The sequence below is a fragment of the Amblyomma mixtum genome, chromosome 3, assembly GCF_055824585.1.
Source record: "Amblyomma mixtum isolate Tamu chromosome 3, ASM5582458v1, whole genome shotgun sequence".
NCBI classification, from domain to species: domain Eukaryota; kingdom Metazoa; phylum Arthropoda; class Arachnida; order Ixodida; family Ixodidae; genus Amblyomma; species Amblyomma mixtum.
The window spans coordinates 119,420,450-119,444,348 of NC_143014.1; the positions used below are offsets into that span (position 1 = coordinate 119,420,450).

General features: G+C 47.5%; 2 protein-coding genes across 2 annotated transcripts in view; one reads left to right on the top strand and one right to left on the bottom strand.

The window, feature by feature from the left end:
* Positions 1-23,899, bottom strand: part of LOC149351602 (beta-catenin-like protein 1) — a 52,636-nt gene that overhangs the window by 8,216 nt on the left and 20,521 nt on the right. The window contains exons 11-16 of the mRNA XM_089580916.1: positions 19,887-20,035; positions 17,981-18,162; positions 14,505-14,602; positions 13,349-13,429; positions 4,391-4,528; positions 219-291 (exon numbers count right to left, since the gene is read on the bottom strand). Of these exons, the coding sequence (XP_089437042.1) occupies positions 219-291; positions 4,391-4,528; positions 13,349-13,429; positions 14,505-14,602; positions 17,981-18,162; positions 19,887-20,035 (721 nt within the window). The remainder of the gene's footprint in view (positions 1-218; positions 292-4,390; positions 4,529-13,348; positions 13,430-14,504; positions 14,603-17,980; positions 18,163-19,886; positions 20,036-23,899) is intronic.
* LOC149351603 (uncharacterized) lies at positions 2,348-14,494 on the top strand. The gene is made up of 2 exons (XM_089580918.1): positions 2,348-5,971; positions 11,107-14,494. Exon 2 carries the CDS (start codon positions 11,108-11,110, stop codon positions 11,798-11,800), a length of 693 nt encoding a protein of 230 aa, XP_089437044.1. The 5' UTR covers positions 2,348-5,971; position 11,107; the 3' UTR covers positions 11,801-14,494.

Below are 23,899 nucleotides of genomic sequence, written 5' to 3' on the forward strand. Positions count from 1 at the left end.
TAAACCACACACAAAACCAACTTGTTTAACCAAAGGCACATTTAGAAACTGTCTGCTAAAAATTCCCGCTACATGCACAAGCAGGGCCCTTCAAATATATGCTGCAAGGCCCTCAGTGCCTACCTGATGATCAGAAATGTAAGACGGCACACACACAAAACAAAAATGACTTCCTGCTGTTTTTTCAGAGAGGCAGTCAAAGCACAGCAGCCACATACCTCTCATAATATTTCGGATTGTTTTGATGGATCCTCCTCGCAGGTTCAATATCTGCAGTACCCGCTGCTTTATCTAGAACAGAGTAATGATGCCACAGCGTTAAAAATTTATTAAATCCTAAATGTGGGCACGGTTAGATCAAAAAGCAATGCGCACAGCTGTTGTGGAACACTCATGTGTCATGGCACCTGTTTCATGTGTTGTTCAGCCCTTTTTGGATAATCATGGCCTATAAATTGAATAGATCTTGGATATTATGCAATAGCATAAGAGCTTCACAAAAGCAGAAAGCCACGATCATTTTGTGACCGGTGTCACACTTGGGGAATCAATTAAAGAAATAAACACTTCATAGCCGGGAGAGCGGGATTCGAACATGCGGCGGCACGAAGAAATGGTTCCACCGGCCGATGCTTAAGACCACTACACCATCACCTCAGCTTAACATCCAGTGTGCTAAACTACCAGTCTCTAGCAGTGTGGTTTGGAAGCCGTTGTTTTTACCATTTTCCACCGGCGCGCATGGAAGCGCCATCAGACAAGCATGCAGCAAGCCAAACTAAATGATGAGAGATTAGAAGCAGTGAAATTCAGTTAAAATGCCCAATGCTATCGCAATGTCATCTAGTAATGATAACTTTGAGTTTATGACTGCTGGACTATTTTAAAACAGAAGCAGCTTTTAACATTTGGTCTGTAACCAGCTAGCACTGACTATAGCACATCAGGTTTCAAAGTTTAGGAGGGTAGATGTGTAGGCCAGTTGGTGAGACATGAAGGAGCTAGACACCGCAGCGGACACGGGACAGAGAAAGAAGACGACACAGGGCGGTACTTGCAACTAAAATTTTATTTGAAACTTCATGGCTTTATAAAGACCGAGGCACGTGTGATCTTACAATCGGGTAAAAAACGATGAATGAAAAGCAACAGATAACAACACCAGATTGTTGGAAGAAGGAAGGGGCAGCTTGAGAGAGAGATTGTAGAGGCCATTGCCATCTTGCGCTCGCAGCCGGATGAATGCGTTAGTTCGCCTTCGGTTTCCATCCTCCAAAAAGAACTGGGTTTCCTTGACAGGTATAACAGGTTGGGTGGCTTCCTTTTGACGTTCTTTTTCTTCCTTTGTCTTGTGGTTTTCATGCTTCCACATGCGGTCGACGGTTTTTAACACTTCTGGTATATGTAGATTGTGACTCGCATGATGAGCATTGCATAACGTTTTAAAGTCTGATTTCTGTACATTGTGACTCGCATATCTTTCCTGTGCATTGTTGTCAGTTAGGTGTTGTTATCTGTTGCTTTTCATTCATCCTTTTTTACCCGATTGTAAGATCACACGTGCCTCGGTCTTTATAAAGCCATGAAGTTTCAAGTAAAATTTTAGTTGCAAGTACCGCCCTGTGTCGTCTTCTTTCTCTGTCCCGTGTCCGCTGCGGTGTCTAGCTCCTTCAGGTTTCAAAGACGTCGCACAGAGTGCAAATGCTAAGCCACTTATAGCATCTTTTTGCAACCGGAGAAAAAAAAGGTATAATACCCCTGTCACACTAGCAAATTTAATGTCATTCGAACCTAATGGCATTCGATGCATCGAATGTCATTAGGTCTCTGTCGGTGCTACACGCAAAAAAATAATGTCATTCGAAAATGATGGCATCGGCGATCAGTGAAAAAAAAAATAGTCCAACTGAACGACATCAGCGCGCATAAATTATGTTTGAAATTGTTGTGCAGTGTTTCAAAAGCGGCTGAGAAATTTGTGTGGCGTATTATAAGCTTAAACGGCCATTGTGCACCACTTTAGCCATCAAAAGCCAAGCCAAGTACAAAGTCAACCACAAATACGATAAATGTAAACAAACAAAATGGCTGACATGGCGGTGCACGGACACGCGCGGAGCTTGGAAATGACTTCCAAAAGGTGAACTGCTCAGTTACGTCTTTAAGTACCTTCGAGCTTAACGAACATGGCACGCCAACCAACAAGAATCACGCATCCCAAAATGACCGACGGTCGCGGGAAAGGCGCTGCTTCACGCTCGGCCGCTGCGGTGGACAGCTGAGACCGAGAGTAACAGCTATCCACGACAGCCTCTAGTGTGAACAGATTCACACAAACTAACTTTTTTTAGCAGAACTAAATAAATGCACTTTCTAAGTTTGGCAGTGTGCACATTATTTTTTTCGCGTCGCTTGTTCCTGCTGCGTATCTGGTGTCCAGAGTACGCATTCGGTTCGAGATCGAATGCGAATGAGTTCCCCTAACTCATTCGATGGCGAATGTCATTCGAACCTAATGACATTACATGTTCCCGTGTAGCAGTCGATTAATGACATTAGGTGGTAATGTCATTCGATTCGAATGACATTAAATTTGCTAGTGTGACAGGGGTATAAGACCGACATGCTTGTCAGCGTTGACTCATGGCAGTCAGTCAACACTTAAAAAAAAAAGCTTGAGCAGTAAACATGTTAACCTAAAACTGTTCCCCCCCCCCCCCACTGAATATGTCTTCTGGTACTTTATCACTAAAACTGGAATAACTATTTCGTAGCAGAAATGAAGCTTAAGGCCTACAAGATATACAGTAAACAGTAAAACCTCATTGATATGTTCCTGGGTCATACAATTTTTCAGATACTATGTTTAAAATTTTGACAAACTGTGGTCGTATAATATATTTATTGACCAACCGCACATGTGCAAAAATACAAGTAGGCCAAACATGAGTGCATGCGACATGAAAGCCGGAATGCAGTGGCAGTCACCTGCCGTGTTGGCTTCACTGTGGTGCCTCCTAGGTGCAAAGAGGCGAAGCACCAACACCACCACCAAGAAAAAACTGCGCGCCAGCGCTAGCCGTTTTTGCAGGGATGCGACATGAAGAGGAGAAGCGCTGAGGTTTCTTCGCAGTGCATATGGCAAGGGACTGAAGCATCTATAACTACAGCGATGCGCTTACATTAGAGTGGGCCAAGTCAAGGGAATGCAGCACAAAAAGCAGAAACGCTACGACAGTAAGGCGCCCTGGTGGCTTCCCCACTGTACTTAGGTGCGAAGGGGAGAAGCATATAAAAATGATGAAGAGAGTCTGGTTAATTTCGCCATTGCTGTCGGACAGACCAATGCGTTGCGAAGTTCCTTCCGCACTTAAGACAATGTAAACCCAGACTGAGTTCTGCGAGCACTAGAAAAGGACTTGTTCAGATCTTGTAAGAACGGAAAGCTGGGTGAATTGGTTTCTGTTATCCATTGTAAAAACAGCGCGAAAAACGCGAAGACAGAACGAACACGACAACACTAACGAGCGCTTGTATTGTTGTGTTCGTTCCATCTTCGCATTCTTCGCGCTGTTTCTAGAATGGATAACAGACCTTGTGCCAAGAAATGCTAATCGACATCTTTATGAAGTAAATTGTCAATAAATGTCTTTTTACCTGATTCAACAGTTACATTTATCAAAATCGGGCAGTTTAGATCATATGTTGTCCCGGATAAAACGCTTTTTCCACAATTTAAAAAAAAAAAAACATACGAACAAGGTTTTACTGTATTTCATTAGAAGTCGCAGGGCGCCCAACATCACAAACAAAACACATAACCACATAGCTGCACGTTTCTCTGTCTATGATCTTTCTCTTCCACATTTTTTGCTCACAGCACTAGAAGTAATGTGCCCGCTGAGGACCATAAATAGCAATTAAACCGCAAGCAAAACAGCCTTCGTCTCACACAATGCAAGGTACGCAAGCTTATCCAGTGTCCTCTCTTTCTGCCATAACCTCAGCGTTTTCATATTAATGGTGAAATTAATAAGTTATGGAACTTTTTCATGACACTTTTGAGCAAAGTAACAGTTGCAGACTTTTCATCTCACTAAGTTCAGCAGATTATTTTAAGCTGGCGGCAAATGCAGAGTGGTATTACTTCAATAAAACCAAATGTATAAAAAAGTAAAACAAAAAAACAAGGCTAGTAGATGCAACTCACTGCAGAAAAAGTGACATGGCGGTAAAATTGATTTTGATTTTCTGAAAAATGGGGCAGTAATGCAGAACAGTGTGTTAAGAACCAAACTGCCAGATACAGGCTATTGCTACTGTTAAGGTCAAAACTACAACTTCTTTTTGCAAGAAGAGGGATGTGCGCCTTGGCTGAAAGAATACTCACAGATGGTGGGCCTGAGCTGCAAATGTCCAGCATGATGTAATCCACCAGCTGCAGAGTGAACAAGCCTGCATCAAGTCGCCTGAGGTAGAACTTCTCCTCCTGATCCATCTGATCATCCTCATCTTGAAGCTTTGGATTCTGAAAATTGAAGGCTCATCACAGCAATGCCACATTTAATGATTGTGGTGCATAACCACTACTCAGATGTTTAATTTTTATTGCTCAATCCACAGTCTTGGTAGCGCCTATAGTCTAGCCCGTTTATAATGAAGCCACTTATAGCGAAATAGCGGTTATAACGAAGGGATTTTAATTTCCCATTCCCATTTTTTCATTTTCAATACATTTTGGGTCCGGTTTTAACGAAGTAAATAAGAGCGCGTCAGCGGATATAACGAAGAGATTTAATACCAACCGAAAAATAATCTGCCAATCAACACATTTTTGCATCCTTGAGGCGATTTTTTCCGCGAAAATAAGAGCAAAATTCGGCTGACGGCGTCCTTTCGTGCATCGTCTGCTCTCCTGCGGAGCGAAAGGTTGCTTCACTGCATCGCATGGCACACCGGTCTCGTGTTGCGCCGTCCTTGAGCGGTCATAGAGCGGCGTAGAGCGGCGTCACGGCGTAGACCTTGTTGCCACTGAGGACTTGACGACTGAAGAAGTTGCCGGGAGTGTCATGGAAGAGATCTTGGCGGAGAGCGCCTCCGACAGCGAATGCGACGATGCTAGTTGTGCCCCTAAGTTGGTCACCTCCGCAGCGGCCATCGCAGCTGTTGACACGCTACGGATGTACCTCGGCAGTCCGGAGTTCGACCAGACCGTTGGTTCGCAGTTGGATGGTATGGAAGCCGCAATCCTGAAGTCCGCACTCACGAAACGTGTTCAGGGGACGCTGGACGACTTCCTTCAGCAGCAATAAATCGGTATGCCGATGTTTGCATTTTTTTTTCGTAGTCCGCATATTACGAAATAGCGGATATAGCGAAGTAATTTCCGATTCCCGCCGACTTCGTTATAACCGGGCTAGACTGTAGCATAAAATCTGCAATCTGTCCCCAAATGAGAAGAAAAACCCTCCAAAGAGTGAAATGTCTGGGAGGCAAAAAACATTATCCTGCCCATATTTGTGTTAAACACGGCCTGTTCTGGTAAGGTATAAAACAAAAATGGCTTTCCATCCTTTTTTTCCAACAGCGTGCTAACTGGGGCCGGAGTTTTTCCAACTCCGGTCCTAATTAGCAAATGCAGGCTTTTGCGTGCAGAACACTGCACAGTTTTAATGAAACAGAAGTGGTGGTGATGGTAGCAAATTTATCCGTGAGCCTTGAATCTCGACTGAATGCATCTAAGATGGGCGGTGCACTTTGTAGGGTCTGCTCGCGGGCAAGTCAAATCTCGCGCCGCTCACCGCGGGTAGCCTCGGACCCCTTCTTCCCGAGTGGGGGGGCAGGGGGAGCGAGGCTGGGAGAAAGCCTTTATAAGGCGAGACCGGGAAGGCTCGCGCTCTCTCGCTCTCGGACCAGCCCTGCGAAAGGACCACCTGACCCAGCTGCCACGACGACGACCGGCCCCCCTGATGTGAGAATAAACCCTTTGTACAAAGTCCTGCCTCGAGTGACTGCCTGTGCGTCCCCGCGCAGAGGAATTGCCCACAAATAATGGCGCCCAACGTGGGGCTTTAATTAACACCTTGTGGACGATTTCTCCGCCGATTTTGGGACGTGCAGCCAGACTCGTGGCAGGCCCTCTTTGTTCAGGGCCACGCCGGACCGATAGGGTTAAGGAGCGGGTCAGGCGGAATGTTCGCGGGGTAGCGACTTGTGTAGTGTTGTAAATTGGTTAGGGGTTTTGTGTTATTTATGTAGTTTCCGGGCGTTTTGTGTTGTGTATTTCCGCGTGTTTGTAGATAGATTGTTGTGTATATGAATGCTCTTGTTGCCATGAGCAGTTAGCCGGTGCGGCCGGACAGTTAGCGCGAACTATGCCTCCCAGAAAGGATGTTTCAGCCACGGCTTTGGATGGCGGGGCAGCCGGTAGTGAGACGGCCGACGCGGCGGCCGTAATAGGGGAGGTGACTGAGATGTTTGCCGCATTAGCCCGTCAGCTCGGTTCGGTGGCTGGCGCCAACCAGGCCGCAGCATCGGTAGCATCGGCGACAGCATCGCGCCCGCGGATAAATATGGAGGTCCCCTCCTTTTCCGGGTACACGGACGCGAAATCAGTCCACGAGTTTTTACTACAACTCGAGGACTACCAGACGGCTCTGGGCGCCCCAGATGACGTAATGCTAGGGCAGGTCCTGCCTGTAGCACTCGTCGAGAGCGCGGCGCGATGGAGGCGCTGCCAGCCGACTTTCCAGTCAATGGCGGACTTCAAAGATCGTTTCCGCGCCGAGTTCTTGCCGCCTGATTATGAGCGCCGGATGCTGGAGGAGCTCGCGTTGCGCACCCAACACCCAGAGGAAAGCCTCCTCGAGTACGTACGCGCAATGCAAGAGCTGTACAAGAGGGCAGATCCGACGGCAAACGACCGAGATCAGGTTGCGCGTGTGATCAGGCAGTGCCATCCACGCTTCAAGCCGTATCTGCGGGGCCGCAGTTTTACAAACCTCGAGGCCCTAGCGCAGGAGGCCAAGACCGTGCAGGCGGATTTACTCGCCGAACTGCGCTACCAGCCGCCCCCCAGGCCGGCCGAATCGCTAGAACCGGGATGCGCATGGGATGGAGGCCGAGAATGCGCGATGAGGGCTCGGCGAGCCGAGGTAATGGCCGTGGAAGGGCAGGCGGAACCCCCTGTTGTCCCTCGCGCGCTGGACCCGTATGCATTCGAGCAGCGGCGTCGTGCCGGCCTCACAGGCCACGCGCCGAGCGAGCGTCAGGAATGCGCGGAGAAAGGGGAGAGTCGTCCCCAACCGCTTCGTGGAACGAGGGGTCCTCCGTCCACGCGGCGGGTGAACGACCGGCTTTGCTGGAATTGCAACCAGCCCGGCCACGTGGCACGCGAATGCCAAGCTAGGCGTATGCAGGGAAACGCCAGGCGCTGGCGGTGATGTCTGGTGGCAGCGGCCTTTCACCGTCAGCGGGAGAATTTCATGGTTGTCAAGGCGCTAGTCAGGAAAAGAACTCCCGCGCCGGCGACGGGGAGGCCTTTGTCCCGCTCGCCTGTAGAGCTCAGGGAGTCGTTCCGCGCTCAAGCCCTTTTATGCTAGTGCAGTTAGCGGGTCGATGCTACTCTGCACTCGTAGACACGGGCTCAACGCTGTCACTGGTCGGTGACGAGGTGTACGAGGCCTGCCGGATAGGTAACATCCGTGTCAGACCGGCCCAAACCCCGTTAAGCTTAGCAGCTGGGGCGGCAAAGGCAAAGGGAGCAGTGCGTCTTACGATGCGCTTTGACGGCAGAAAGCGGAGACATCGCTTCGTCTATCTGCCTGGCTTGTCGATGCCAGTAATTCTGGGAAGGGATTTTCTCTGGAGCGAAGGCATTGTGCTCGACATGGGGGAGAATGGCTATCGTTACAGCCAGCTCGCCCCCCTCATTCCCTTCGAAAGCGCATCCTTGCCCAGCTGTCCTGCTCAAAAGGTGGGTGTCCACACCTGTGCGACAGAAAGGCAGGTGAGCTCCCTCGAGACGCTGAGAGACGGTGGCCCGTTAGAAGCGATTATTGCGTCTTTCTCAGGACCCAGTAGTCAGCGCCGAAGGCTCGCGGAAACTTTACTCCCGTTTTCGGATTGCTTCACGGAGAAACCGGGCAGAACCGACCTGCTTCAGCACGAGATTCAGACGGGTGATACGCGCCCTTTCAGGTGTAACCCGAGGCCGTTAAGTGCGCATAAGAGGCAGCTTCTCGACTGTGCCCTTGACGAGATGATTTATGCCGGTGCGGTGAGACCCTCACAAAGTCCCTGGGCGTCACCAGTGGTTCTAGCGCCGAAGAAAGATGGATCGGTCAGGCTGTGTGTTGATTATCGTAAGCTCAACTCACTGACGCCTACGGTTGCGTACCCTTTTCAGTCGATCGAGGCTGTGATGTACGCGTTAGGGAACGCGAGGTTCTTCACAGTCCTAGATGCAAGCAGAGGGTACCTGCAGATTGAGGTGGCCGAAGGTGACATTGAGAAAACCGCATTCACCTGCCACCGCGGGCTCTTCGAATTTACTCGACTCCCGTTTGGTTTGTCTAACGCCCCGAGCACGTTCATGCGACTGATGGACATAGTGCTGGGCGATGCAAGGTTCAACTACGCCATGGCGTACCTCGACGACGTTGTGATATTCTCACAGTCGTTCGAGGAGCACCTCATTCACCTGAATTCCGTTCTCGATAGAATGAGACGTGCCGGTCTAACCATTAATCCAAAGAAAGTGCAGTTGGCATCGAAGAGAGTGAACCTCTTGGGCTTTGTCGTGGATGATGGCACACTGAGACCGAATGATGACAAACTGCAGGCAATTCTGAACTACCCCTGCCCCATGGATGTGAAAAGCTTGCAGAGGTTTTTGGGGATGGTTGCGTTCTACAGGCAATTCATCCCGCGCTGTTCGGAGCTTGCAAGGCCGCTGAACCTGCTGTTGCGTAAAGGCTCGAAGTGGGTCTGGGGCAAGGAACAGAGTGACGCATTTGTTGCCTTGGCTCACGCGATAGCGAGCCTCCCCGACCTGAACAAGCAGTTTGTCTTGCAGACAGACGCTAGTGACTACGGTGTTGGAGCTGTTTTGTTACAGGAACACGAGGGCAAACTGCGCCCTGTCGCGTTCGCTAGTCGCACGCTCACATCGGCGGAGCGGAATTACTCCGTGACCGAAAAGGAATGCCTGGCGATCATGTTCGCATTGTCGAAGTTCGACATGTACCTAGACGGAGCGGTCTTCACCGTGCAGACAGATCATCAGGCATTGTCTTGGTTAAAGAGGCTCAAGAACCCCGCAGGCAGACTCGCGAGATGGGCGCTGACGTTGCAACGTTACGCGTACGCCATCGAGTACCGCCGGGGCAGCTTGAACAAGGTGGCCGATGCTTTATCGCGCGCACCATGGAATGCTGGCGGAAGCGCTTCAGAGGCGCAGCCCAGCTTTGTAAAAAGCGGCGTCACCGCTGTTGGAGAGGAGGAGAGGGCGGACGGGAGTGTCGCGCCCGGTTTGACGAAAGAGGAGATGGACAAAGGTCCCGCACGGTGCTGTGACGGAAGGGAAACACAGCAGCTCGTGGCGGCGACCGCTCGCCTGCCTAGGAGCGAGGCAGAAAGAAATCTGTCTTGGGGAGTAGCGGTCAGTAGAGAAGAGCTGATCGAGGCCCAGAAAGCAGGCGGTCTTTGCCAGCGGGTGCTGAAGGAGCTGGCGAGCAGCGCAGCTTGCACCGGGAACGCTGAGGGCAAGTACGACGCGTATCTGCTGGGCGATGATGGCTTGCTGCTCCGCTACATCCCCCAACTTGACGAGGAAGAGGCGATAGCATCCCCTTTCCGAGTCGTGGTCCCGAGAAGGTTGCGGAAACGGTTCCTGCAGTACTTCCATGACTCAGCGCTGGCAGGCCATGGCAGCGGCAGTAAGACTTACGACAAGTTATGCCGTGTCGCGACCTGGCCAGGCATGAGAAAGGATGTGCTGGGATACGCCCGTACCTGCCCGGTATGCCAGGTAGCCAAGCCGCGGGCGGGCAAGCCCGCTGGCATGATGAAGGCGGTAGTTAGCAACTACCCGTGGCAAGTGGTCGCGTGCGATATCATGGGACCCCTCCCTCGGTCCGCGCGCGGAAACCAATTCATCCTGGTAATAACGGACCACTATTCCAAGTGGGTTGAGGTTTTCCCCCTTAGGAAGCTTGTGTCGGAACGAATTTGGGAAAAACTGTTGGAGACTTTCACTCGTTTCGGTTTCCCTTCCGACCTGATTACAGACAATGCTTCGTATTTCACAAGCAAAGTCTTTGTAGACTCTTGTCGGGCGCTTCAAATCCGCCACAGGAGAACGAGTCCCTACCACGCTCAGAGCAACATAACCGAGCGGGTGAATCGAAATCTGAAGAGTATGCTGGTCGCGACGACCGAGCAGCACAGAGATTGGGACGCGCGGCTGTCCGAACTGGCGTTCGCTACAAGGACAACCGTGAACAGGTCAGTGGGTATTACACCCGCTTACTTGAATTTTGGGAGAGAGATCGCTTTTCCGCTAGAGAATGCCCTACTCGACGCGGCGGGGCCTGCGCCCCCTCCGCTTTCGCAGTACGCGGCAAGGCTCCGGGAGCGCTGGGAGGCAGCGCAGCACACAGCCCGAGAAAACCTCGATGTCGCGCGCATGGAGCAGGCGGATCAGTACAACAAAGGTCGCCGTCACGTCGTTTTCAACACGGGCGACTTAGTACTCAAGAGAACGCACCCACTTAGTAACGCAGCGCGCGGTTTCGCCGCGTCGCTAGCGCACAAGTGGGCTGGGCCATACGAAGTTACGGCACGGACTACGCCGCTCACCTACCAGTTGCGGTTGTTGACAAACGGCGAAACCGCTGGTCCGGTGCATGTCGCTGATTTGAAGGCTTTCCACCTTCGCAAGGACGATGGCTGCGAAGCGGTGGAAAATCAGCGCGATGCGGCGATCTCACCCCCGGGAGGACGAGCAGGTAGCGGTGCGGTTCGCAACCGACGCTACAACCTGAGGACCAGGTAGCACCCGTGTCTCTCGATCAATTATCACTCGCAGTGCTCTCGCCCTCTCAGTATGTCTTCTAGGAAGCTCCAGCGGACCGACGCCCGTGGCTCGGACTCCAGAAGGCAAGGCAGACCACCGTCGAACGGTGGCCGCCATCAAGGCGCGCCACCCGGCTGGCGGCAGGAGCCGCGCGAGTGGCGCAGGTTCCACGGCCGCGGTGGCCCCCACCGCCAGTCTAACCGCGCGCCTGACCACTGGAGAGAACCTCCCAGTGGTGCAGGACAACGCAAGAGGGCCAGTGACGACCAGGCGCAGGGCCCCCCTCAGCACCCAGCCGGCGCTTCGGCCGCCGAGCAGCCGCAACCCAAGCGGCCCAGGGTCCTGCGGCACGTGGCCACCTGGACCACGGTCGCCAACGGAGCGGCCATCTCTTACTGCGCGCGGTCCAGGTGGCGGGACCAGGCGCAGCCCCTTCGCGGCGGTGACCTCCAGGAAGTGCCGCTGCCTTTCCGCGGCCTGACCCTGGAGGAGAGGGACCAGGAGCCCCCGGCCGTGTTTAGTGACGAGGAGCTTTGGAGGGCGCTGCCGGCAGGGCCCCCAGCGGAGCCAGGCGCCTCGCTCCCCCAGGCGGCTCGTGAGGAGCCCGTCCAGCCAGCGGTGAGCGGCCCCCCGGCGAGCACCCCTCCCCCCTGCGACGACTCTATGGACCCAGACCCGGAGGTCATCGACCGCCTACTGGCGGACCCCGGGACGGACGTTTGAGGGGGGGGGGGAGATGTAGGGTCTGCTCGCGGGCAAGTCAAATCTCGCGCCGCTCACCGCGGGTAGCCTCGGACCCCTTCTTCCCGAGTGGGGGGGCGGGGGAAGCGAGGCTGGGAGAAAGCCTTTATAAGGCGAGACCGGGAAGGCTCGCGCTCTCTCGCTCTCGGACCAGCCCTGCGAAAGGACCACCTGACCCAGCTGCCACGACGACGACCGGCCCCCCTGATGTGAGAATAAACCCTTTGTACAAAGTCCTGCCTCGAGTGACTGCCTGTGCGTCCCCGCGCAGAGGAATTGCCCACAACTTCGACTCACAGAACCTCCCTTCGGTAACGAATACAACAGCAAACATACTTTCAAGTGCATATTACTCGTGCAAGAGTGTCTGTATCATGCCTGCTTCCAGTGCACACAGCATTTCAAGACATGGCCGCCGCGGTGGCGGCTCAGCGGTTATGGTGCTTGGCTGCTGATTCGATCCCGGCCGCGGCAGTCGCATTTCAGTGCAGGTGAAATGCTAGAGGTCCATGTACTGTACGGTGTCAGTTCACATTAAATAACCCCAGGTGGCGTTAATTATCCGAAGCCCTCCACTACGGTGTCCCTCACAGTCGGAGTAATTTTTGGGAAGTTAATCCCCATAAAAACAACAACAACAAATTATGGGGGCATCTAAGCATTTATACTTGTCGCTGAGTTATTGGAGATTTGGGGGGTGAGCGTTGTTTCGCTGTAGCAGCTTGCTTGACATGTTTTGCTGCGTTGCGATGGTCTCGCACTTCGTCGTCAGTGAACTGCTGCCTCAGGCTGTGCTTTGCTCTCCCGCCTGATGATGTAGACGCAAGCGATTCAACTTCGGATGATGACTCCATAGGCCTTATTTACATGAATATGACAGTGGGCATCGTATTTCCTAGCATATCCCGCGGAGCCGACACGTCACTGTGTACACATACCATATCAAGTCTGTAGGGCCCAGTGCATGTGAAAGAGGGGTCCAGCCACCCTCATCTTGAGCACAGTCTGCTTTGTTATTCAGCTGAGAGGGTGTTGTTTGATCTACCCCTACCTTGTGATGGCCTATTGCACCAGGAAGGGTGATGATGTCCTTTGGGGGCGTATTTCTGCCCACCCCATTTTGAGCGCAGTCTGCTTTGTTATCCAGCTGAGAGGGTATCTATAGCACCTCCAAACCTGTTTCCATTGAAAGTCGACTTGCCTTTTTCTATCTACCCTGCCTTGTGATGACCTACTGCTCCAGGAGGGGTGACGACATTATTCGCGGGCCGCGTTTCTGCCACGCGCGCCTGAAACGCCTTTCTGGCGACGACGGGGTTTCCGCTCAACGAGTCAAGTACTGAATGCTCTCGCATTAATAACAGACTTGGAAAACAATAGGTATGAGCAATTTTTTTCAAATAATGAATGCAAACCCAATATTAACTTCAAAAATTCAAGTAATCTGTCATGATTGTACATATTCTCATCAAGTTAAATAGATAGAAACTGAGAGTATGTCATATTACAGGATGCAAAAGAAGTGCTCACCTCCTTTTCACGCTCAATCACATTGTCAATAGCATGCACTTTTTCTAAATATTTGAAGTGAAGCTCCATGAGCCTGTCCACCTGGAAAATATTAAGCAAGTATTTAGCGTGCACACAAAGCTCAACCGGATACTATGATATATACTATCAGTGTTCAAAGCTGAACTAGTTTGGTCATACTTTTTAAATGACACATTTTAGAGCAATACAACAAACACACAAGGTGGCACATGTGCTATCAACTCTGCACTTGGTGTAGATGCACATGCCTCCATATACATATTTCCAATTCCTTAAAATATACACATATACATGCATATCCCTTCCAAATTGAGTTTGCACAACATGTGTATTCTTAATTATTGATAAAAAAAACGCACTCATAATAAAGCACCCCATTCAGCCCAAAGGTAGAAATGGCTGCTTCCCTTCAAAAGAAAATATATGCAACGAGATTTGGGCACAAAGAAATATTGTGGTACCATGTCCCACTATGCCTAAACATATACTAATGCATGTTTTTCTTTTTAACCAAGAGCAGAAGGAATGCGCATAAACAATGATAACTACATATACTGCAGGCGAACCTCGTTATATAATGAATGAATGATGATTCCCCTTGGAAGCTTGCTCAACATGGCTATAACGAAGTAATCACAGGGACCCTTCAACCTCGTTACAACGAGGTTCAACTATTATCCGAAACAGTCACTTTGCAGCTTTCTCAATCAAAGGCCCGAGCATGATATGAGGCTCACAAAAGTAGTAAGCAAGCAACCTGCTTATGCTTAGTTTGCATTTTGGTTCCGCCGCACCGAAAGGTTGTGGCGACCTGTTACGAAGGTTACAGACGTTATCACCATGATCACCATCACCATTTTGCAAAAGACTTATTACTATCTTCAGCTTTTCTTCAATGCAAAGTAATGAGCATAACCCAGGTTATAGGACTTATAACACACCAGCCATTCTGACATGGCAGCTTAAACAAAAAAAGGCACTAGCAAATTAAACAATCAATGCCGCCCTTTGATGTTTTTCTGGCAACTGCCAGAGTACATGACAAGAAAAGGAATCCACCTTGACTGAGTTCTAATTTCAATTATGCAAAACTAATCATACTAAGCAATTTGCCACAAGGTCACTATTCACCCACCTTTTCATGGTCATTTTCTGTAAATTTATTCAGAAGGCGCTGTCGTTGTGTGGGCTTGCAATTCTTAAGCATAGACGCTATCACTGAGCATACATGTTCTGCACAAAAGTAAACGAAACAATCATAAGAAAATGCGTTACCCAAGAAGAATTTTTTACATCAGACACTGTGACAGAAAACAGATTCTATGGCAGAAAAGCACTTGATGGGGCAGTCAACAGTATCACAAGTACAGGTCTGGAATTACTGGCCACTACAGCCAGATTTCTGTGGATAGGACGTCTTCAACATCAATGTAAAACAATTAGTTTCATTATGGGCATACAGTCAGGCCCACTTATAACAATACTGGTTATAACAATATATCGGATATAACAATGGTCAGTCGTGGCACCATCAGCTTTACCATGTATTCTATGGTAAAATAAACTGCTTATAGCAATGCTGTCAAGGCACATTATTGGTCATAACAATTAAATCTGGTAATTGAGTTTCAACCGTAACAGAAAAGAAAACATGGAAATGCTACAAACGCACCAGCAAAACTATGCTTACAACACACAAGCGCGTGCGTGTGGGGCCAACCAACGGACTGAGCCGGCGCAGCGACACCACGAAAGAAAAAGAACCCGTGACAAGCACTCGGAAACGCTGCCACCGGGCGCGCCGAGGATGCTTGCGTGTCGCAATGACACAGGCAGGAGAAACGATGGATGCAAAAGGCCCGTGCAAAAGGCCCATTCAGAGAAGAAAGTAAGGAGCATGGTAGGGAGCCTTGGCGGAGCAGTCCATTATTAACGTTTCTGAGGGGTACGCCACTCGCAGAAAAAAATGCGGACGCGTTTTTCTTTGCTTTTGCACGCTACAGCTGGCACCGGCAGAGCGTATGTTGTCCCATCTTCCCCTGTTCTTCGCTAACTTCTCCACGGTCCCCGCGTCAGGCGAGCTGCTGCATTGGCTACGAGCGGCATGCGTACTCCCAATAAGTCGGTGCAGTGCACACGCATGCAGCCAGCGTGGTTTTTCTCTTGTCAGCTGTCACCGCACCCTTGGTTCTGCATTCTTCTCGAATTTCCCATAAAAATCGCTTTCGGAAAGCCGGCTTGATTCCTGTGACGTGGAGGTGCGCGAAGCTCCCGCAAGTGCAGTGATGGATTTTCTCTCACATGCTAACATGATAGCAGTATGCTTACATCTACAGCTTTTGCCAAAACAGGCAGCCCAAGGAGTTTGCTTCCAAGCTGTGCAGTGCAGCTAGCTCTCTCTCACTGCTTGCTGTCCTAAGCTTGGCAGGAGTGAGTTTGAGAGCTTGTCTCACCATCAAGAGAACTGGAATGCAGACTATCCGAAACAAGCCCCACAGCAAATGCAAGAAGGAAATCTAATAACCTGTATATTTTCGACAAAAGGCACAGACCTTTACACAGCAACAGTAATACTGTGCTGGAGGAGCACTAGCCAACAGCAGCTGAAGAAAGTTTTTACAGGAATTGCCCTAGAAGTGCAATACAGCACACAACTGGCATGTTTTAAGCTCAGTTGATAAGTAGATTGCAGCAGAAGCTTCAGTAACTGGGCCTTTTCGCTAATGAAGGTGTCATGACCTGCAAACTAAAACCACATTCAATGATGTGCAGTGGTCCTTTTACGAAGTGCGTTCATCAGCACACTAAGGAGATCAGCATCCACATACACATTGATAAGCATCAGTAAGTGACTTTAACAAGAAATTGCTCCCTTGAACTTGGTAAATGCTACAGAGGCAGAGAATAACTGAAAATGTACTCTACCTAATTACACTACATGGCCACTAGAGTGTTATCTCAACTCCAGCACTTGGCAAGTGCTAAAAGGTAGCCTCATAGCATATTTATCCACACTGTAGCTATAGGTACAAAGAAACAATACTGTGCATATTAGCACTGTAACTTAACTTTACCAACTCAAGCTGTCATGATGATTCTTGGAGATTACTGCCACTGAAGTAATCTCCAAGAATCAAGACAACCTTCATAACGACTGTTTACTGCAAGAACCAAGGTATATTTTGAAATAAGTGCACACTTTGAAAACGGAAAGAAAAAAATGCAGCGAAAGCTTTGAGATATTACAGAGTTTTGCACTCTGCATAACATAGGACCTTACTGCATCATACCCTACAATGCAGAAAATTGTATGCAGCTCAGCACTGGTATGACAATTTTATATCATCACAATACATTTACTATGAAGTGTGCATTGAAACAGTGCCACCATAATATATCATAATTACTCACGTAATTTGCACCCGTGCATAAACTGCACACCCCCAACCTTTTACCTGGATTAAAAAAAAAAAAAACTTTTACACTCATATTTTGTACTCTCTGCTGCTCCAGACCACCAATATGTACGTGGATGCACTCAAGGCAGGCTTGGGAAGATCGGCGCAGGCACGCCGCCATGTGCGGTTGCAAAAGATGCGAGTGGTGAGGGCATAAATTGTGCGCCGTTCACCCGGCTCACTTGTACTGGCAGTCGCCCTGCCGAACGAACAGTTGCACGCACGCCCAAATCCGAAACTACCGAACTGTTTGCCATTCGGTTTGCGGCTAGTCAGCCGGACCGTATCCGAGGGTGCACTTTTATCGACCATTATCTCCTTTACCTCCCACTGCTGGCTTCTCAATTGTATTGTTGCATGTTATTGCTTTGAGCTGTGCACACGTCGTCATGCCATCCCGCGAGGAAACAGATAATGTGGGGCAGGGCGGGAGGGGGTATGCGTCTTATATTTGGAGCCAACTTTTTTTCTTCTTTTTTTTTGCCAGTGAGGGGTGCGAGATGCAGGCGGTGATATACAGAATATATTGCATGTTATGACCTTTGTAGAGTTTTTTAGGATGTGTTCAGAAAATTTTTCACAATTTCCACACCCCCTTTTTGAAGCCTTAATTTAAAATAAAAAAGTTGCACGAATTACGTGAGTGAATACGGTACTTTGGACCATTCAGATACTATAGTTTCGAAAACCAGGCATATGAGAATTCACTCTACTGTAAGATTTCAATTAACCGTATGCCAGTTTGTACAAGTTATGAGAACAAATGTCATCACAATAGTCAAATTTTTCAATATCAAGCCAATACTACATTATTACTAGGGACAGAAGGTCCATTGTGGAGCTTTACAACCAACATCTAGACTTGCTAAACAAAGCCAGTGTGGTGCTAAACAGTAAAAAAAAATAAGCACAGTGCTATGAATGTCAAGCACATGCAAAAACCCACATCCAGATCTTGTGATACTGCACATTAACATTGCTGATCAAGGTAGACTTCTTCAGCCTATGCCAAATTATGCCACATTAAATTTGAAAATTTATTACTGTAAAGCCTCTAAAAGTCAATGCTCTAAGAAAATACTGTTAGGAATTTAGTGGCAGACTGGTAACTCAAGCTTCCATGCCACTACATGAAACTTCTGTATGGCTTTACCTTCGTGTTCTTCGGGAGATGCCCCTTTCTTCTTGTACTTCCGTGGAGTTTGCATGAACAGTGGAAACACAGTGCGAAGGCCCAAGATGTCTACAAATTTGTTGCAGTTGTCAGTACCCTCTGCATTAGATGTGGCGAAGTCGAGCACCTTCAGTGCACCACTACGTGACATCTTCTTTTCTCTGACAAAAAAAAAAAAATGAAGTTATATCCCCTAAGTGTTCAGTGAACAAAACAAATCACTGTCTGCAACTACAGTCACCAAGCAATTTTTCAGACCTGAAAGAGATGTAAAAACACTAGTAATCAAACAGCTCCCCCCCCCCCCCCAGAAAAAGTTACCAATAACCACACAATGTTATAGGTGGTTTTCTGAAACTGTCCCGATAAGTGAAATGTCTAAATTTTAGACGTCCAAAAAATTGGTTGGCAACTGCATAAGGCGGCTGTACCACATAAAGGTAGCCAAACAAAAGCTAAAACTCCTACTGTATTATGACAGGTGTCCTATCCTGCAAATTCTTAGCCTGAAGTAGAAGTTAGTCAAAAGTAAATGGAACATATTTCTACAAATTCACTATTCTGGCATCTGGGGCATTCAAAATTCAAAGATGCAGTACACAGGCGCACAAATATGGCACTGAAACACTCCCAATTGGGCACAGTATACCCCTGAAAATTTACAAAGCCACTTGTCAGTGCACTATACTCTCGGAATCATGTTTTATTCCCCTCTGATATTACACATGCATGGTATGTCTTAAACAAGTGCTTCTACTAGGGTATGTTCAAGCTAGCATACACCAAGGAATAAAAAAAAGGCATAGTGTATCAGAAAAATGGAAGCAGTCTCAAGCTGCTGATTGTTACCTGCAGTAGTAGCTAACTTTACTGTGCAAACCTAATTAAGTGGACACAGTGAACTGATTTTTTCAGCATTTGGGTGTCAAAGAGGCTGCCATTTCCTGCAATATGTCAACAACATTATCTTTTCTCTCAACAAAAACCAAAAACCCCACAATATAAAACGCCATATGATAGCATATTTGCACGTGACAATAACTACAGTTGAGTCTCGTTATAATGAAGTTGAAGGGGCACGGCAATTGCTTCATTATAGCCATAGCTTTGTTATAGCCCGAGCTGACCGAGCTTCCAAGGCGAATCGTCATTTCTTCGTTATATCCATTATTTCGTTATAAACCATTTCGTTATAACGAGGTTTGACTGAATCTGGATGTGCTTCAATTCTGTCATTTTTTTTTTAGCTGCTTTAATAACACACTACACAAAACATGAATTTGTCAGTAAACTGTGGTGTTACCCTCCTCCACTGTTTTCTCTACCATACATTTCTTACTGCGTTGCAGTAGCATAACTTGCATGATGTGCTTCTCAATGCTGTCTGCTATACTACAGCTCATTTTCTTCTCACTGCTCCCATGCAGTGGTCCCATAATAAAATGCAAAAGGCTTGCTACAAACAACAGAAGTCATCGGAGCAGTTTCTTGCATAGCTTTTGATATGCAATGTAGTCCAGTGGAGTAAGTTCTCCCTCCATACACCTTTAAACCAGTTTTAAAATATGTCGTGACGAAATCGATAGTAACAATAATTGTTTCCTCATTGAAAATCTACTCTATCTCGAGGCAATTCTTTTACACAAACTGGAATAACACAAACCTTGTTTCAAGTTGTTCATCAATTTAGCCTTGTTTAACCGCTGCTAGCAAGTTAGCATAATGATGGTGGGTTTTGGTTTAAGCCCCAAACAAGGAAAAACTTTTTTTCAAATGAGGATAGTATTTAAAAAAGCTGTAGAACTTTCCTCTGCAGTCAAATGACTCTGCTCGGATGGATCTAAATGGTGATTCAGTCCTTTTTTAAACACCAGATTAAACATACCTGAGCATCAAGTTCATTAGTTGCAAGCCTTCACCCTTGAGAAAGCGCTCTCTATTGGGGGAGCACATCAGACTCGAACAGAGGGCCCCAAACAAGTTTTCCATCATCTCCATTTCATCTGATGAACTTGGGTCATGTCTCTTGAAGTACTGCAACAGCAAGCCACAACCAGAGAGTTAACTACGTCAGACTCCATCTCATATAAAGCTCATTTGTAAGACAATGAGGATACTACTACTATGAATGATTTAAGTCCAAGCACCAAATCAGAACATAGTCTTTTTTAAAAAAAAAAAGCTTAAATAACAGAACTTTTCCCCTAGCACTGCTAAAAAAAATTCTGAACATTTCTGGCCTGATTAATTTTGCTTTTACATAGCAGTAAACACATTTAACATTATAGTACAGTGGTGCTCCATTTGACGCACAATTCGATTTATGGACGACTTTGCTGGAGAGCAAAATTTTTCAATGCATTTATGCCTCACCAATACGGAAATTTGCTGTCCAGACAATGAACAGGGTGAAAAAGCACAGAGCCCTTTGTATTCTTGCCACGTTAATGTGGACAACGATGAGAACAAAATCTTCACTGCCTTAAACAGATATTTCCTTTCCTGTATTTTGAGTGCATCACACCACCAAAAGGCAGCGCGAAAGCAGAAATGCGACAAGTAATAGCCCTTTTTTTTTGCTTTATGCATGAATGGCTGTAGAGAAAACTCTCTCTTCATCTTGTGCTACACTGAAAGCTGTACTGTGCAGCTGTCAGCCGACTAAGTACAGATAGGTACTAGCTGCTCGTGGAAGTGAGCAGTCATAATAGGAGATAGGCCATCACATCAAGAGACGCTTGATAACATCTCATGTACTGCTAGGTTCTTCAAGCTACACCGTAACATATTAAGTATATTGTCTCCCAGGATGATGTACTTAGATGTCTCAAGATTTTCTTTAATTTGAATTTGGTTTGGTTTATGGGGGTTTAACGTCCCAAAGTGACTCAGGCTGTGAGGGACACCGTAGTGAAGGGCTCCGGAAATTTAGACCACCTGGGGTTCCCTAACGTGCACTGACATCGCACAGTACACGGGCCTCTAGAATTTCGCCTCCATCAAAATTCGACCGCCGCGGCTGGGATTGAACCCGCGCCTTTCAAGTCAGAAACCAAGCGCCACAACCACTGAACCATCGCAGCGGCTCTTTAATTTGCATTTCACTGCCTACCACTATGCATAAAAGTAGACCTGAGTGGGTGTGTTTTATTTCTCAATTATTTCTTCATGACTCATTATCACAGACAACTCGTTTTATGGACAGTTTTCCTCAGGAACCAAAGTGTCTATATTAATGAGGCATGACTGTATTATGTTACATGGGGCTTAACGTCCCAAAGCTACACATGACCGCTGAGAGATGCCATATTAACACTGAATGGCTCCATATTAATTTTGACCACCTAACGTTCTTTAACATGGAGCAAGATTGCACAGAACATGTGTTCTTGCATTTCACCTCCGGTGAAATGCAGCCACCACAAGTGGAATCTGATCCTGTGACCCTGGGCTCAGCAGGTGAATGCCATGGCCACTAAGCCACCGTGGCAGGTCCACAAATTTGATTAATAAATTTTTTAACTAGAAGGAAGAATACAAAATTTTGTACTTTTTAATACATAAAAAAAAATCACTCTGACTGCAACTTCAAAGAAATTATGGTTATCAAGTACACTAGACTCCCTTTCAGATGAACATGGTCAGACCATGTAAATCTGTTCAATTTTAGCAGAAGTGTAACTTAATGACCTGCAATTCACCATAGCTCTTCCAAGGCTAAAAATATGTAAAATGTGCTTAACTATGCTCTCAGCTTTCATTACATTGTTGCTCTCCCTGCTGTGTTGTTTTTCTTACACAATGCAACACAGTGACATAAACCAATTGGTCACTTTATGTTGGGCAACAGCAGGTCAGAATGACAATGCAAAAGTTGACATTAACCAATGAGCACAAGTTGAATGGTTTATGTAAACCAGATTTCTTTTACATTGTTTCATTAAGAAACTAAACAAGGGATGGCAAAACTGTTTAGCTTCCAAGAAAACTTAGCTCAATACTGTGTCTTTATGGGAGTCCACAGGATTAAGGAGCACATCTGTTGATTTTAAAATTCAAAACACCAGTGGGTCAGCATTCTCAATGTTTGCAACTCTAGCCAAGCAATCTAGCCACCACAGCATGCTGTTTTGGCTGCTCCTAGTTAAAAACTCCTCAAGGCATACTAAGACATCACAAAAAGCAATCCACCAAGTTCGTCACCATACTGCAGCTAAGTCAAGATATGCTGAATTCAAAGGGATTGCAAAACAGTTCAATATAGGGCCATGAAAGGAATACAGAAAAATAAACCGTACTTAAATAAGACTGAAAACTACACAGCTTTCTTGAAATTTCCTGTAGCTACCTCAGAAAGGAAGGACACTGACAGGAAGGAGCGCACTTAGCCCTGCCATTGTCCTTCCTTTACCGACATAAGACTGCTGGCTATAATATTCAGAGCTCATAGATAATGGACACTGTCCGACTTGACTCCACGACTGAATTTCATACCACAAGAGAGCAAAAATGAAATGCCCTGCCCAAAGTGTAAGCTGGTATTTGTTACATACTACTGAGCTAAGAGTGACAATACTAGCATGACAATGCATGACAAAGAGTTGCACAAAGACTAAACTGTACTACACATTTTCTGAACACAAGAACGCATTCAGGCATACATTTACTATACATGGTGTATGCTGTGCACAACGCAACATCAGCACTACCATCATCCACAACATGTTGCGTAAATAAACACGCGCCGTAGAATGCTTCTCCCAGCTAAACAGGCGCAATGTTCGAGCTCATATTTTGCACAGAAATGGCATTTGGTCGGCAGAATTGCTTTATACCATGTTGGTTTGGGTTTGGAATAAATAAATAAAAAAAAAGTTGCACATTCGCAGCGTCTGCAGCGACAACGAAGGAAATTAAGCCGATTGTCAGCGATCGCACCGGTGGCGCCATCTCATTTGTTGGCCATGAAGATTCAACAAAGGAGGGGGGGGTTGCGGGAGGTTTGGCGACGCTCTTTCAAATGCTTTTTAACTGATCACAGAAAACTTAGTTTGGCCAAAACTGCGCTAAATTCGAAGACTTTCGTTTGCCTATTGCAATAAATCTTTTCGAGCGTCGGCTGCTTTCGTCTGTTCGCTACCAACTGCAGCTTTTGAGTCTGTGCTTTCAGTCTTGCCTTCTTTTCTAAAGTATGGAAACTTACCACCAAGAAATGAGACTACACTGAAGAAGAGAAGGCCATGGCCGTGTCTTGGATGTGCGCATCGAATTCAATGCACTTCGTGCGGAAGAAGTTCCATGTGATGTTTCATTGCCGCACCGCACATCTCTGAAAAGGTGGGTCGTCAAGTTTCTGTCAACTGGAACTGTCGCATGACCGAAAAGATGCGATGATGGGAGCTCCCGGAGTTTTATTCCTGAAGCAATTGAGGGCGCTTCCGACTTAAACCCACGGCTCTCCTACCAATGCGCAGGTTTGCTATTCGGCACCACAGCGTAAACAGTGAGCCAACACCTCAGGAAGAAAGAAGTGCGTCTTTACAAGGCTCGCGTGCTTCATGAACTTACCACCCAGGACCTGGCCCAACGAATGGAGTTCTGTTGGGCAGAACAGCAAAGAATTGCTGCAGACTTTGGACATTTGCAGTTTACACTCGCTGACCGATTTTTCGGACCCGGCGAGACCCGAAAAATGGTCCGAATAATCGAACAGTCCGAAAAATCCATGAACTTAAAAAAAATAAACTTTTCCGCGAAAAACCTGCTTTCAAAATCGTGAAAATCGTCGCTCCCCATGTTCCGCCTACTAGCGATAATATTAGACCCATTGAGTCATAGCCGTGCTTTCTTCATGTCCGCACCCTATCACATCATGATACCAGATAGTACGACGCGGCC